Source organism: Nerophis lumbriciformis, linkage group LG11 (genome assembly GCF_033978685.3).
Source record: "Nerophis lumbriciformis linkage group LG11, RoL_Nlum_v2.1, whole genome shotgun sequence".
Lineage (NCBI taxonomy): Eukaryota > Metazoa > Chordata > Actinopteri > Syngnathiformes > Syngnathidae > Nerophis > Nerophis lumbriciformis.
In genome coordinates, this window is record NC_084558.2 from 39726414 (window position 1) to 39743129 (window position 16716).

A 16716-nucleotide genomic window follows, 5' to 3' on the forward strand; every position below is an offset into this window, starting at 1 on the left:
TGCATTTCTATTTTGTGTTGCGTGTAATCTTGGTCAGTTTTTTTTTTTTCCGAGTCCAAACATGGGGGGGGGGGGGGGGCAATAACAGTAAACATGTGCAGATGTTTAGTTTTTTTTTTTGCATGCATATTTTGTATTGACTGCATATCTGCGCAGGTGTTTAAAGTAAGCGATGACATGACGGTGGGTCGACACTGGAGAAGTGATGTCTCCAGTGAAGAAGAAGGAGGAGGAGGAGGAGGAGGAGGAGGAGGAGGAGGAGGGTACCATTTTGTCACAGGCTGCTATGTAGATTAACCTTTCAATTAGTTGTTATCAGCTGCTCTCCATGCGAGCTCTGCACCTCGGATATGCTTTTTTTTTTTTTATTATCCCCTCCTCCTTGTCTTGTTTCTTTTTTTTTTTTTTTTTTTTTAAATCATTTCGCCATCATGAAGACAAGAGGACTCTCGGAACAACTTGAGAAGGTAAACTAAGCAGTTGTTTTCGACCATTGCATTGCGTTTCTTGGGCTTTTCTTGCGCGCAACTTAGCGTCGATTGGTGCACATTTTTATTAAACACCGATTAACGGCGGCGGGACGTTAAACTACTAGACGGCGTTTATGAATTATTAATTATGAATCCCCTCCCCTCCCACCTCTGCAACTTGTCTCTTTTCATCCCCGCAGGGCTCAACTATTTTGGTTTGTAGGAATTATTTAATGGCGATAAAGAGGTCATGCCTTCATTGCGCAACGCCATGCGGGACGTTCACTGTCATCACCTCTTATTAGCGGAGGGGGGGAAAACAACGCATACTTTTTATGAAATAGCGCATGTTTAATTGGCTTGAATGTGAATCATCAAGAGAATTAACGGGCTTCTCTCTCGGGGAAAGAATAAGAAGGGAGGTGGTGCTTATAAAGCGGGCGATTGTAGCCCTTCACACATTTTGACCCCCTCTTGTCGGGAGTCTTTAAACGCACCACTTTTCATTTGCGTGCCAGTTTATTGGCGTTTAAGCCTCGCTGGTCCCTAATAATTAATCATTTAAAGTGTAAAAACGATCCACTTGCGAGTGTTCCAATGAGGAATGTGTTATTAAGGTGGGACGGTGTTAATCGTCGCGACAGAGGGTGGATTATTTGTCTTAAATCGTTCAATGAGCACCTTCCACGTTAGCGTGTAGTGTTTGGCGACACATTACAAAGGGGGACACGTTGTAAATAAATGTTTTAACGCGCTGTCCGCCTGTTAATTATATTGACACGACCGTAAAGGCACCTTAAGAAGGCGGGTCAAGAGAAGGGGGCGGGAGTGACAGGTTAACTGGCCAATGGCGTGAGCACATGCATGGAGATTGACACGTCCTTTATCAAACCAGCAATCGGATCTCGTCTCGTTACAGCCAATATTGAAGTTGTTAGGGCGGGCGCATTAGTGTCGGCGAGCTTTAATGAGACTCCATTGGATTGTAATCAGCGTCATGTCGGATTCGCCGTAAACTACAACAGTGTAACAAAATGGCGACTGTTTAGGTGACGCCACTTTGAAGGCTTGTCATTTCCAGCAGCCCCCTCGACGCGACTCCCAGGTTTGTTACACGGCTTGTTGGCCCACTTTCTCGTGTTTTTAGTCCCGAGTCGAGGTTTTTCCGCCCGTCGGGGCATCGAACGTGTGGCTGTCAGGGGAGGCGGACATTGATTTTGTGCGTGTGGCGTGGATGACTTTTGTTGTGGGCGGCCATGGAGCTGTCAAAAAAAAAAAAAAAAAAAAAAAACTGGCGCTCGGGTAGAATGTTGTCGTCATTTTATGTGACGGAAAAGCCAGCGTGTTGACATGTTGAAAGTGTAGGGGATAAGACACTGGCTGTTTTGTGGTGGTGTTTTCTCCTTTTTAGAATGACACACACCTTTCCGTGGAAAGTGTTTACACTTCTTCAGAACTCCATGGAAGTTTCTACAACTTGTTTGCTGCTTGACAAACAGCCTGGACTTTAAATCTACACATGTGTGTTTCTTTATGTTCTAGAACAGTGGTTCTCAAACTTTTTCCACCATGTACCACCTCAGCAAACACTTTGCTCTCCAAGTGCCACCATTAAAATACAGTAGCGTAGTAGGCTTAAGTATTCATTAAAAATAAAGCAGATGTTTTATTTAAACGGGCACTGTTATGCATTGCCAACTTCTCTTACCTATTGGTACTGGCTGTTGTGTATTTGGATCTAGCGTATTTTTCGGACTATAAGTCGCAGTTTTTTTCATACACACGACTTATACTCAGGAGCGACTTATGTGTGAAATTATTAACACATTACCGTAAAATATAAAATAATATTATTTAGCTTATTCACGTAAGATAGTGATGGGTTGATGAGGCGTCATGAAGCGTTTCGACACATAAAACTGTATTGATACTGTGTCACTAACTACTGACATCCGCTGGACATTAAAAATCCCTACAGGCAACCTATGGACCGACTCAACTGACGCTGATTTTATGACCTAGTATATACAATAATATAAACCAAGTCATTGTATTTCATTTAGGATTATATCATATCTTCCCCATCCCCATCCCCATCTTCTTCCGCTTATCCGAGGTCGGGTCGCGGGGGCAGCAGCCTAAGCAGGGAAGCCCAGACTTCCCTCTCCCCAGCCACTTCGTCCAGCTCCTCCCGGGGGATCCCGAGGCGTTCCCAGGCCAGCCAGGATATATAGTCTTCCCAACGTGTCCTGGGTCTTCCCTGTGGCCTCCTACCGGTCGGACGTGCCCTAAACACCTCCCTAGGGAGGCGTTCGGGTGGCATCCTGACCAGATGCCCAAACCACCTCATCTGGCTCCTCTCGATGTGGAGGTGCAGCGACTTTACTTTGAGCTCCCCCCCGGATGACAGAGCTTCTCACCCTATCTCTAAGGGAGAGCCCCGCCACCCGGCGGAGGAAACTCATTTCGGCCGCTTGTACCCGTGATCTTGTCCTTTCGGTCATGACCCAAAGCTCATGACCATAGGTGAGGATGGGAACGTAGATCGACCGGTAAATTGAGAGCTTTGCCTTCCGGCTCAGCTCCTTCTTCACCACAACGGATCGATACAGCGTCCGCATTACTGAAGACGCCGCACCGATCCGCCTGTCGATCTCACGATCCACTCTTCCCTCACTCGTAAACAAGACTCGTGAAGAATCATATCTTCATTTAAATAAAAATATATTTTTATCTTTTTTAGATAGTCAATAAATAATGTGAACATGTATCATAACATGGAAATGTAAGAGAACATGTTGTGAATGAGGTTGCTTGTGGACTGGGATTTTTTTTTTTTTTTTACACATTTTTATTTTTTTTAAAAAACAGTTTTTCAAACGTATTCAATTTTAGACTATTTCTCTTCTTAGTTATTATCCTGGGTGTCTCTGGAACTTCATTTTCATGCCTGGCCCTATAATGCATCAGCATTGAGGAGGTGGATTTGTTAATGTACAACAATTCTGTCGTACAAATGCGACATTTAACCTGCAGAAAATATGAATAGTAAACTAAGAATAATTTTGAAGAGATTTTGAGTTCTAATAGATCCAGTGGAAACTTTGAGAGAACAGGATGAAACGACAAGGAAATGAACACAAATACCTTTTTTTCCCCGATATATGATCAAAATATTCCCACACGGCGGAAATCTTTTTTTTTGCCTGAGGCTGCTCCATGATCTCCGACGATGATAAATTACAAATGACCAACGACAGAAGTGCGGCGATTCTGTTGGCAGCATTATCTCGTTGACAGATGCGCTTCCTTATAAACACAGTTTGGCGCACAGGCGTCAGTGCGGCACAGTTCGCGTATCGGTCACGTGACCGAAACAGCTCATGATCGGTCACGTGACTTTCTAAAAGCGGTACGCGCACCGACACAGGGTTTTGCTCTATGAGCTTGACGCATCGGTGTTGCCGGACCCATCACTAACGTAAGAGACTAGACGTATAAGATTTCATGGGATTTAGCGATTAGGAGTGACAGATTGTTTGGTAAACGTATAGCATGTTATTTGAATGACTCTTACCATAATATGTTACGTTAACATACCAGGCACGTTCTCAGTTGGTTATTTATGCCTCATATAACGTACACTTATTCAGCCTGTTGTTCACTATTCTTTATTTATTTTAAATTGCCTTTCAAATGTCTATTCTTGGTGTTGGGTTTTATCAAATAAATGTCCCCAAAAAATGCGACTTATACTTCCGTGCGACTTATATGTTTTTTTTCCTTCTTTATTATGCATTTTCGGCCGGTGCGACTTATAGTCCGAAAAATACGGTACATAAGTCCCATAAAAGGGAAAACAAACCGTATAGGCTTGGTCAAAAGTTGACATACACTTGTAAAGAACATAATGTCATGGCTGTCTTGAGTTTCCAATAATTCCTACAACTCTTATTTTTTTGTGATAGAGTGATTGGAGCACATACTTGTTGGTCACAAAAAACATTCATGAAGTTTGGTTCTTTTATTGATTTATTATGGGTCTACTAAAAATGTGACCAAATCTGATGGATCAAAAGTATGCATACAGCAATGTTAATATTTGGATACAAGTTTCACTGCAATAAGGCGCTTTTGGTAGTCATCCACAAGCTTCTGGGTGAATTTTTGACCACTCCTCTTGACACAATTGGTGCAGTTCAGCTAAATTTGTTGGTTTTCTGACATGGACTTGTTTCTTCAGCATTGTCCGGACTTTGGGAAGGCCATTCTAAAACCTTAATTCTAACCTGATTTAGCCATTCCTTTACCACTTTTGACATGTGTTTGGGGTCGTTGTCCTGTTGGAACACCCAACTGCGCCCAAGACCCAACCTCTGGGCTGATGATTTTAGGTTGTCCTGAAGAATTTGGAGATAATCCTCCTTTTTCAGTGTCCCATTTAAAGCAAAAGTTCCATTGGCAGCAAAACAGGCCAACAGCATAATACTACCACCATGCCTTCTTTTCTACGTGCCCCAAACGAGCTGTTTAGAATGTGGACAGTTGTTGATGTCTCAAATTGGGAAAACCGTCATCCGATTATCCATATATGGTATAAATGTACCCAGAGTGTCTTGCGCGTGTCCGCCATTGTAGTCCGCGCTCTAGCCAATAAGCTCCTTCTTTTTCACTATCTTTTTGTGGGGCGGACTTGCTCGTACATGGACATGCATCCGCTGTTGCCATTTCTAATATAAACTAGCGTATAGTTCTCACTTATACCCATATAGAAGCACCGAAAATGTTATGTGACGGAAAAGCCTGTGTGTTGACATGTTGAAAGTGTAGGGAATAAAACACTGGCTGTTTTGTGGTGGTGTTTTCCCCTTTTAGAATGACACTGACCTCCCTGAGGAAAGTGTTTACACTTCTTCAGAACTCCATGGAAGTTCTAACAACTTGTTTGCTACTTGACAAACAGCCTGGGCTTTAAATCCACAAATGTTTTTCTTTTTGCTCTAGAACAGTGGTTCTCAAACTTTTTCCACCATGTACCACCTCAGGAAACACTTTGCTCTCCAAGTGCCACCATTAAAATACAGTAGCGTAGTAGGCTTAAGTATTCATTTAAAAATAAAGCAGATGTTTTATTTAAAAAGGCCCTGTTATGCATAGCCAACTTTTCTTGCCTTTTGGTACCTGCTGTTGTGTATTAGTGTAACGGGGTCAATTATGTCATGTAAATAATGTTTTATTACTTACACAAAATGTGTAAGTTACATGTAAATACCTGAAGGTTGTTTGATGTTTTGTCATTGTGGAACCATTGTCTCGTTGTCCTTCCTACCGCAATCATTACTCTGACACTTGTCTCTATATATGCGTTGGACACACCTTCCTACTTCCCTTTCGTCCACGATAACGGGAGACAGAAAAAGTGCATTTGTCTCGTTAAGAACTTAAGTTCACTTTCTTGTACTATATTATATTTGCGTAGGGGCTTTGTATTATCAGGTATGTTTTATATAACATATTTCGAGTACTGCGTTCTTTTTACTTGACATGTCCATCAAATCCACTCAGCTGTTAACTAGTTTCCATATTCAATCAATTATAAGACGACCCTGAATATGAGACAACACTGTATATAACACAAGCCCTCATTTTTCTAACACCAGCTAAAAAAACAAAAGGGAATCAAAACTCACCTGTCAAGTGGTCTGTCCTGCAACACCACACACACGTTAGGAAGAGGTGTGTTTACACTTCTTTGCAACTTCATAGACGTGTCTAGAACTTTGCTGTTACTTACCGGTTAGCTTGGAATTACAAACCTATAAATCTTTCTAGTATTTGTTCTTTGCACTGTATTTGAAAACATCTTGAGCGGGCCGCATTCCTGTGACCAAGCATGCCTATTAAAGCTGTCAGCTGTTGACTAGTTACCGTATTGACCTGAATATAGGACCATCCCTTTTTTTTTTTTCCAAGACCAGTTTTTAGAAAGTGGTCTATGCTACAATAACACACATAGCTCCACAACAAGGAGTGTTTACACTTCTTTGGAAATCCAGTACTAGTTTCTCGAACTTTTGCTTTGCTAACACTTATTAAGAACATCAATTTATTTTACCAAACATGCCCATCAAATCCACCCAGATGCTAGCTAACTACTGTTTTGACCCAAATGTAAGACTACCCTCAATGTAAGACGATACCCCTCGTTCAAGACCCAGTTTTGGATGACAAAGATACAATGATTAGTTTTTTGAATCATGTTTTAAAATATAGGTTGTTTTTAAGAACAGACTGCAAATATGCTAGTCAAAATCCTCTGTAGGAGCGGGGCGCTGTATTTTTTAAAGGACCTAATGTACGAATTAGCGCTCCGGTTATCGATTATTTTAGTAATGGAGTAGTCCATCGATTAGTTTGTTCGAATAATCTGAAATAAGCACCTCATAGCCTCATTTGTGTATTTTAAGAAGAATAGGTGGAATAAACAATACTTCCGCTTGCCATAATCGTAATTATTTTTTCCCAAATAAATGGACATCAACATTGAAATTGCACTTTGAACATTTGTGCATTAATAACTCCATGCAGTCCGTATTTGATCTTTTTTTTTTTTATTAGTTACACTCATTCAACGATTAATCGAAACAACACAATGTAAATCAAAGCTTTTTACGAATCAAACTAATTGTAGCCCTAGTACGATTGTTAGTCACTACCAAGTTTTTAACTCCTGTCAAAGTTGCTCCAGACCCTAAATATACGATGACCTGTGTGTTTCAAAGTATTTTCTTGCCCTATTATGTTTGGACCGATATGGAAATACATGTGTATTTATATCTATCTGTGTGATGTGTGTATTTGTTTTTCTCGTAGGTTTAATATGGGACTCCAGTAGAAAAAACTCAAGCCCTCACGCCAGCGGTGGAATTTTATCAGTGCCAACATTTCTCCCTCCGTTGTCTTACATTCAGGATTGATGTGGAAGGCCATGTGGAACGTACCTTTTTGACTTCCTCGTCAAGGATGTGGATGTACCAAGTGTTGGCCAGCAGAAAGCGGGGATCTGTATGGATTATCGCGTTCTTGTGAGTGTCCTTTTTCAGCCATGGTCAAACTCGCAAACCCTCTCTACACTGAGTGGATTCTCGAGGCAATACAGAAAATCAAGCGGCAAAAGCAGCGTCCCTCTGAGGAGAGGATTTGTCATGCGGTGGCCTCGTCTCACGGACTGGACAGGAAGACTGTCCTGGAGCAGTTGGATTTAAGCGTTCACGACGGCTCTATACTTAAGGTTACCAATAAGGGTAGCACTTCGTACAAGGACCCGGGGAACCTTGCGAGAGCCGGATCAATTCCACCACCACCTCCCGTCGTGTCTGTGCCATCAAAGGAATCTATATGGAATTCCAGCGATCTCCGCCACGTTGATTGGAATAAGATCCTGCGGAGGGCCATTGAGGGCATGGATGATTCGCACGGCTCCTCGCTTAAGAACATCGAGAGGTACCTAAGGAACCAGGACGACCTGACGGAAGTCGCAGACAACCCGGCCTTCCGCCAGAGGTTGCGGCTGGCGGCCAAGCGGTCCGTCAACAGCGGCCGATTGTTCAAGAACGGACCGCGCTATCAGCTCGGGCATCCCGGCGCCGAGGGGAGAGTGCCAAGGTGTCCGGGCGCTTTCCCTTTGGTGTTGACATCAGTAACGCTCCTCCCTCATGAGCGAGAACAGGTACGCACACCTCGCAACTTTAACAATCAATGCAGAGTTGGATTATGGTTTCACGATGGGAGTAGTATATTCTAGTATCACAAAATTTCCAGTTCATTCGAGATGGGTTTTTGATTGATATACCTTCCAAAGGAATCAAAAGACACTGAATGTTCTGAACTCCATTTTTTAATGCCACTCTCTACAACAGAAACATGTTGCCTCTACATTTGTGCTTCATGTACGTGCTTCAATTGTTGTCCTTTTTTTTTAGACACCAACTAGTCAACAGCGTCTCTGCTGGTTTGCCCGTCAAATAGTACGGTCCATTTTGCCTGAGTTGCTTCAATAAGCAATCAACACCAATTGACATTTTGATACCAATAATTATTTGTTGTATTGGATGAAAACCACTGATACATCACAAGATTAGGCATAGCATCGGGATCAATATTTGACAAAATTGATGCTGTGTTTTTGATTGATTGATTGAAACTTTTATTAGTAGATTGCACAGTACATATTCCGTACAATTGACCACTAAATGGTAACACCCGAATAAGTCTTTCAACTTGTTTAAGTCGGGGTCCACGTAAATCAATTCATGGTGTCATAAGTGATAGCATTGCTGTTAGTATTTTGTACCGCCCCCAAAGCGTATAAACCTTTCTAGCGGCTGTGACTGGTTGAACTTGTTATCAATTGGTCTATGGGGAAGTCATGATGGGGTCCTGTGAATTCTGCCAGGCAACATGTAACAGGACGGCGTGAAAGAACTGGATACATTCTGTTGATCCTAGCTTCTGTGTTTGCTAGCTTGCTAACATTGTGGTGAGGCTTTATAGTGTGGCATGAAAATACTTTAGTTGTTTGTGCAATATCGCTTTCTCTCTATGCAATAACCGAGAGTAAATGTTTGATTGTTGTTTAAATGGTTGTTGGCGTCCACATCGGAGCGTGTGGCCCCTCCAGTGTTTGTGTTACTGTTGCTGCGTCTCCATAATACGAGAGTCGCCGATAACCAGGAAGCCATTCTGTTTGTGTGTGCGGTAAGTTTCCCACAGGTTACATAAGCCCAGGCCTAAATGACCCTTAAAGGATGTGGTTGACTCTTGTCTTGTGAGTTAAAGTAGATAAATCTTTTTTGAGGAGGTAATTGGAAGATGCAGAGACTTAATGTGCCTCATGCAGATGCTGGGATGGTGACCAGGAGGAACATAAACTAAATAGACTGATTCACCCCCCCGAGGGACGGTAGAGGATTGTTAATTTGTGCTGCGTGCATTCAGATTGTGTCTGGTTGTCAGTTTTAACACGTAAGAGGCAAGCACATTTTCCTTAAATGATGCCCGTCAAACACTGATGAGGATTGTTCCACTATTAAGTTAGCTATGCAGTCGGTAGGCTAATGCTAAAAACATTGCTAAAAAGCAAGCTACAGTGGGGAGGCGCTTACCCCTTGTACTGTAAACTCAAATTAAAAGAGTAAGTACACTCAAACAGCCATCATAACATGTATATACATCATGGTCATCCACTTGAGTCATCTCTCAGACAGACTTGAGTCTGGCTACAGCACAGCATTGTTGTCGAAGTGTAAAGGTTTTTTTCAGAATTTGTTTTTTCTCTCCAAAGAGCTGTGGTGGAAATGGGTTCATGCATTTAAAAAAAACAAAAAAACCTCAAGTATCTGCCTATAGAGTTGTCACCTCGCTCGTCAGCAGTTTCACAGTGAATAATCAGGAAGCGACACCTTTTTGATTCTGCAGCCATAACTGTGACTGTCTGTGGTCGGGGCCTAAAAATGATATTTAGCTTTAAAAAAATGTTTATAAAGCACAGGGTTCTTGCAGCTGCTTTCCATTTGGAGCCCTTTTAGTTGTTGACACCACCCAGCCCAGTCAAGGTTTACCTTGCACTTCAAATGTTGAGGCTCCTCACAACTAAGACACACAATGGCTGTGTTATGTGTCGAGAAAAACAGGTACTTTGCGGTAGAAAAGAGCAGCATTGGCTCACGGTTTATAAGCGTCTGAAGAGAGACTCTGCCAGGAACAAAGGCGAGGAATTGGATTTTTTCTTTTTTTTTTTCCCCCTGCTGTGTTATGCAACCACTTGAGCTCTCTTTCCACCAGCAGTGTTCTAATAAGACCCCACCCCCTCGCTCAGGACAGCCTGCTCTTTTCATGCAGCATAATTTCCTGAAATGTACTTAATTTAGAACCCCTCCAAGAAAATCATCAGCATCTCTTCAGCTCTTGCTCTGGTTTCGGTTGATCTAAAATGCTGCTCCCCAGGAAGAGAACAGCTCTTTTCAGTCCATAAGATGTTGCCATGCTGATTAGGGCTGCCATTATTGATTATTTTAGTAATAGACTTCTCTATCGATTAGTTTGATTAATCGAGCAATCAAACCAAGCAGCAAAAGACATTCAGTAGATCAATAGACACAAACTTTTTTTTCCGAATTAAATATTTTTATAAATATCCATTTTGAGGGGTAATGACCTTTTCATTATTTAATATTATGCAGGTAATAACTTATTAGAGTTGGCCAGTGTGGGCTTGACGAGACAAACGGCATTAACAGGCGATCTTTCTGGTGATATTGAGGTTGACAGGGAGGCAGGAAAGCATCCATCCATCCATCCATTTACTATCGCTTGTCCCGTTCGGGGTCGAGGGGGGGTTGCTGGAGCCTATCTCAGCTGCATTCGGGCAGAAGGCGGGGTACACCCTGGACAAGTCGCCACCTCATCACAGGGCCAACACAGATAGACAGACAACATTCACACTCACATTCACACACTAGGGCCCATTGAGTGTTGCCAATCAACCTATCCCCAGGTGCATGTCTTTTGGAGGTGGGAAGAAGCCGGAGTACCCGGAGGGAACCCTTGCAGTCACGCGGAGAACATGACAACTCCACACAGAAAGATCCCAAGCCCAGGATTGAACCCAGGACCTTTTGTATTGTGAGGCACACGCACTAACCCCTGTCCTGCTGACATGAAACCATATTAAAAAGTAATTGCTGCCATAATTTTGGTTAAATTTGGACAGGAAAGCAAAATTTAACCAATATTATTATGGCAGCAGTTACTTTAAAATATGGTTTCATCGCCTCCTGGCATCCGAATGCACCAAATTCTTTGTCAGTTTGTCGTTTCTAGAGGTTTGTTGATCCTCCAAGTGTCATTGCTGTGGCCGTGGCTCCACCGTAAAACACCGCCACCACATCGAAATACTTTGTCACATCCAATTCCTCTAAGTTAGAACTGTGTGTGTGTGTGTTGTTCTGCAAAAACTTGGTCAACAGTCACAGCTACTATCATGAGCTGTGGTGTTAGCATTCCGTGTTGTTAGCAATGCGTGTCCCGCAGTGTCATTTCACATTGCTCAAGCCAAAAATGTGTAATTGATGTCCAAGAGGAAGTGCATCTTGACAAGTTCCATCTCCACTTCGCATTGCCCAGACTGCTGATAGCTGAGAGCAGTCTCGTTAGTATGCCCGGGCAGAAAACAAATTTTGCTGGGCGATATATTGAACTACAAATCATTTTTGATAAACTATGGTCTCAACATTATTTTGAGACCAAATTAGCCACTGATATAATATCAATACACAATAATATTCCAAGTATACCCTTTCAAATACAAATGACCTTAGATTTCTCATATGTATTCACATTGTAATGGACATGTAATCTTTTAAATATCCGCAAGTTAAGTAAAACAAACAAATAATACAAATCAAATATACTCTGTTATGGTTATTGCGGAATGTTGAATGTGCTCAAACAGTACTTATACACACACACTATAATCTTTTAACTATGTTTTTTTTTTTTTTATTAAACTAAAATTAAGAGTCACATAATATACTTTCTTGGCAGACGATATATAAGATATTGTTCTGGCTTCCTAAGAGCCAGGCTATTTTTATTTGTGTTTAAATGTTTATATTCTTCCATTTTAATTCGTAAAATATTAGAATGTGTTTTAAATAAATGCAAATTGGGTCACATGAGTTCACTTCCTGTTGAACTCTGTTTCAACTCACACAACTGTCAAGAATAGATTGGTCACTTTGTGCACTGACAGCACAGCTTTTATGTTCATAGTAGTTTAGACAGTAATATGTTCATACAAGTTAAGATTGGGGTATGTTTTGATGTGGGAAAGATGTCCATGATTTAATCAAAGTGTGGTTATCGTTCACGGTATTTCGATCATTTATTTTAATACAGCAATACTGTCGGGAGTTTAGGTGCATGTAATACCAATGCCTGCCGCTGCTTAATTTGATGCAAAGAATTATTGCTCTTGCAGCCCGTAAATGTGCAAAGGAATGGCGATTATCGAGGCTAGCAAAGTTGTTGTGTACATTTTCATTTAACGTTCAATTAATTGACTTATGGGATATTGGACCAGGTCTACTTCTTAGCAATAATGGAGCTCCGAGACACATCGAGTCTTCTGCGTCTTGACTCTAGTCTTTTGACATCGTTCCCGTCATTGGCTCACCGATGTGAGCATGTCTTATTGATGAGGCATGAAGTTCTGCTAGAAGTTGGTCAATTTGAGATTGAAGATCCAGTAGTGCCAAGATTAGCTGCCTGCAGTATAACCCAGGAAAAGGAAGATCCACTGTGAATATCTTCACAACATTGCCACAACACAGTAAATAGAAAATAAGACATAAACTTAAAGGTCTTGTTTGCAACTTCCTCACAGTAACATTTTTCAAAGCAAAAAAATATAACCAGAACACCACCAGCTAGCCTATGTTACCATTACTGGTTTGACAGAACACTTTTGTTTGACAATTGTCCATATTTTTCACAATTACAAAGTTTATGTAAAAAATGATTTACCGACCCGGATAAAATTAATGGTGTTTACGGCGGTCACTCACCCGGGCTCGTCAACACGTACGCGCAGGGAGCATGTGCACACACACAAAAACAGTCCCAAGAGAAGCAACGAACAATTTGCAGTCATGTTGTTGTTTTGATAGAATGTACATTCTGACAGCTAACACTTAACTGTCCAAATTGCTATGATCAGCTGACACCTCAAGCTAATTAGATTAGATTAGATTAGACAAACTTTAATGATTCACAAGGGAAATTGTTTGTGTGTGTTCCGTACGTAATTATGTAGGAGAATGTAAAATACCTGTACATTGGAAAATTGGCGCCACCTAGGCATCTGCGTAAATATTGCAAACAGCCCCTAACTGTGCTACTCAGTGGCCTAGTGGTTAGAGTGTCCGTCCTGAGATCGGTAGGTTGGGAGTTCAAATCCCGGCCGAGTCATACCAAAGACTATAAAAATGGGACCCATTACCTCCCTGCTTGGCACTCAGCATCAAGGGTTGGAATTGGGGGTTAAATCACCAAAATGATTCCCGGGCGCAGCCACCGCTGCTGCCCACTGCTCCCCTCACCTCCCAGGGGGTGATCAAGGGTGATGGGTCAAATGCAGAGAATAATTTCGCCACACCTAGTGTGTGTGTGACAATCATTGGTACTTGAACTTTAACTTTAACTTTAACTTTAATACATATAATACATAACACTTAGTTTAGGTAAAAAGAATATGTAGAGTAGGGCTGGGCGATATATCGATACACGCGATATATCGTGGGTTTGTCTCTGTGTGATATAGAAAATGACTATATCGTGATATTCGAGTATGCGTTCTCACGCAGTTGCTTTTAGCTGCTGGCATTACACTACAGGCTCTCCTCGCTCTTTCCTGTCTCTCCTTCTCACAGACAGCAAGCGCAGCTTCTACACACGTCACATACTGTCACGACATACGTCACATTCGTATACGCCCTCGCGCAGCAAAGAGGTAACAGCATGGCTAACGTTAGCTGTGATGCTAGCGGTAATACGAGCGAAAGAAGGTGCGAATCTGGTAACAAATGAAGGAATAATTAATTCCCCCACAAAACAGCAGGGGGTCCATCGTCTGGCGGTGGTTTGGCTTCAAGTGGGAATATGTCGAACAGACAACCGTAATTTGTCAAGTGTGGAGCGAAAGCGTTGCTATAAAAAGTAGCATTACTGCTAAAATGTAGCATCATTTGAAAAGTTACCTGCTAGAGAATGAAGAGTGCGGTGCCACACGTCCACACCATCAAAATGCCGAGGCAAACATTTCCAGGTCAACACGGTATGAAAAAAAATAGTGATTTTTTTTGTTGTGATTTCCTTCTCTGCATGAAAGTTTTAAAGTAGCATATATTAATGCAGTATGAAGAAGAATGTTTTAATGTAGACACATAGAATCATCATACTGCTGTGATTATATGCATCAAGTGTTCATTCAAGGCTAAGGCAAAATATCGAGATGTGTATCGCGATATGGCCTTAAAATATCGCGATATTAAAAAAAGGCCATATCGCCCAGCCCTAATGTAAAGTATGCTTTAAAATAGAAACAAATATATCAGAAGCGCGGGATGGCGGTAGACTAATTTTTTTGCAAATAATTGTATTTTATTTTCACACCTCCATGTGAAGTCCCAGTTTCCGTGCTCTATCTCTAATGTGGCCGATGGCCATGCGCTGTGTGGATCTCGTACGCTTGGGGGGGCGATTGTGTTAATTTCATCTTGTTTAGCTACGTGGGAATGTAAATAGAGAAATAGATTGCTACATGCTTTATGAGGTAGAGCCAGTAGTTGTCAAGCTACGGATCCAACCAATAACTACAACATTTGTGAAGTGAACTATATTTGTATAGCCCTTTTTCTGTAGAGACTCAATGCGCTTAACAAAGTGGAACCCATTATCTATATTTAAGCTACATTTAAACCAGTGCCCGAGGACACAAGGGCAGTTGGGGCTGGAATCGAACAAGAATCACTCAAGTTGCTGGCACGGCTGCTCTATTAACTGAGCCACACCACACTCTTTTTACTGCTAATTAGTAGGGCTGTACAATTAATAGAATTTTAATCACAATTTTGGATGCCACGATTAACTGAGTGCGTTTGTGATATTAATATTTAAAAGGCTGAGTCCGCGGCATTTCAAATCAAGCACTTTCACAGCAGCGGTGACTCCTGCCCCTGCCATAGGGCAGTTATTCTTAAACTGTGGTATGTGTACCACTTGTGGTACGGCAGATAATCACTTGATTATAGTACAGTGTTTTATTTTCCTATAGTCAGTGTTACTGTTCAAACTGTGTGTAATGTTACAGTAGCCAAAATATTAAATATACTTGTTAAATAAAACCTCTGCCTTGTTTTTAATGAATACTTAGGCCTACTCTGCTATTGTATTTTAATGTGGGTCATTCTGGTGGTACTTGGAGAGCCAAGTTTTTTCTCAGGTGGTACTTGGTGAAAAAAGTTTGAGAACTCCTGCTATAGGCCATTGTGCATGGGCAAAGAGTTCAATGATCACATTAAGCCTTTTCCTCAAATTTCAAGAACTTTAAATTCCTGGAACCTTTTAGTTCTGTGGAAGTGTGAGGTTTGCGTTTCCACCGTATTTCACAGTTGTGGGTAGTTTCTTCAAAATAGGCTGATGACGTATGGATGAGTGTTAGAGTATATTTCTACACTGATACCATGTAAAACGGACAATAGTGTAAATAACTGAAATTCAAAGCAATATGAATTTTAAATAAGTGTATTGGATTTTATATAAAAAATCAGGCTTTTGTCCTCTGTGTCCATCAGTCAGAAAGTCATTCCCTCAATAAATGATGCATTTGTGAGGGTCAGGCGATTTCTTTATGGTCCATTTCAGCTGTAAATCACAATATCCATCCATCCATTTTCTACCGCTCGTCCCTCTCGGGGTCGTGGGGGGTGCTGGAGCCTATCCCAGCTGCATTTGGGCTGAAGGCGGGGTACACCCTGGACAAGTCGCCACCTCATCGCTATATAAATAATAAATGTCTGTGTTTACCTCAAGGCGACAACAAACACATTGGATTTGTTAGCATTAGCATTCAGTTCACTCAGGTTGGGACGAATAACTACACGAATGGCGTGTCACTGACTACTTTTACAACTCGTAACAAAGTAAATAGTTATTTGATGTGATTTATCTTCGTTTCACTCGTCCATTTCACATTTCTCTATAAACTATGAGGTCGGAGTTCCAATGAGCATCTTGCCTTGCCACTTCAAAGTCCAGCTGAATACTTTATATTCCTCTGTATATATGTTATGAAATATTCATAAACATTAAACTGTATACTAGTTTAAAGACTGTGGCTGATTAAAAACACTGCAAAATAGTTCCACTGATCAGTGTTCTTTAGCATCAAAATTCCCCATAAAAGTTCCTGCAAGTCGAAAGTTCCTTTTGTCCTGCTTTCCCTCCTTTGTCAAGTATTTTGTAATTGAAATACTAAAGAAATAAGTAATAAAAAAGTCGTCTAGCATACTGTAATGGCGGTCGTTGGGTTTGAAAAACGTTTTTTGGGGACACCCCAACTATGTCAGCGGTCGACAGCACAGCTTGCCCCGCTAAGGTTCTTGGGAAATCTACCCGGGTAGTTTTT

General features: G+C 41.5%; 1 protein-coding gene across 3 annotated transcripts in view; it reads left to right on the top strand.

Annotated features, from left to right (window-relative positions):
• The first annotated feature begins 327 nt into the window (after window positions 1-327).
• Window positions 328-16716, top strand: part of kat6b (K(lysine) acetyltransferase 6B) — a 53970-nt gene continuing 37581 nt past the window's right edge. Inside the window, exons 1-2 of one of the 3 annotated variants that reach the window (XM_061966605.2) lie at window positions 328-467; window positions 7344-8199. In XM_061966605.2, coding sequence (XP_061822589.2) covers window positions 7576-8199 — 624 coding nt within the window. In that variant the 5' untranslated portion in view covers window positions 328-467; window positions 7344-7575. Of the gene's footprint in view, window positions 468-574; window positions 1576-7343; window positions 8200-16716 lie in introns of those variants that run through there. The other 2 variants (XM_061966604.2, XM_061966606.2) reach the window with 2 other exon arrangements.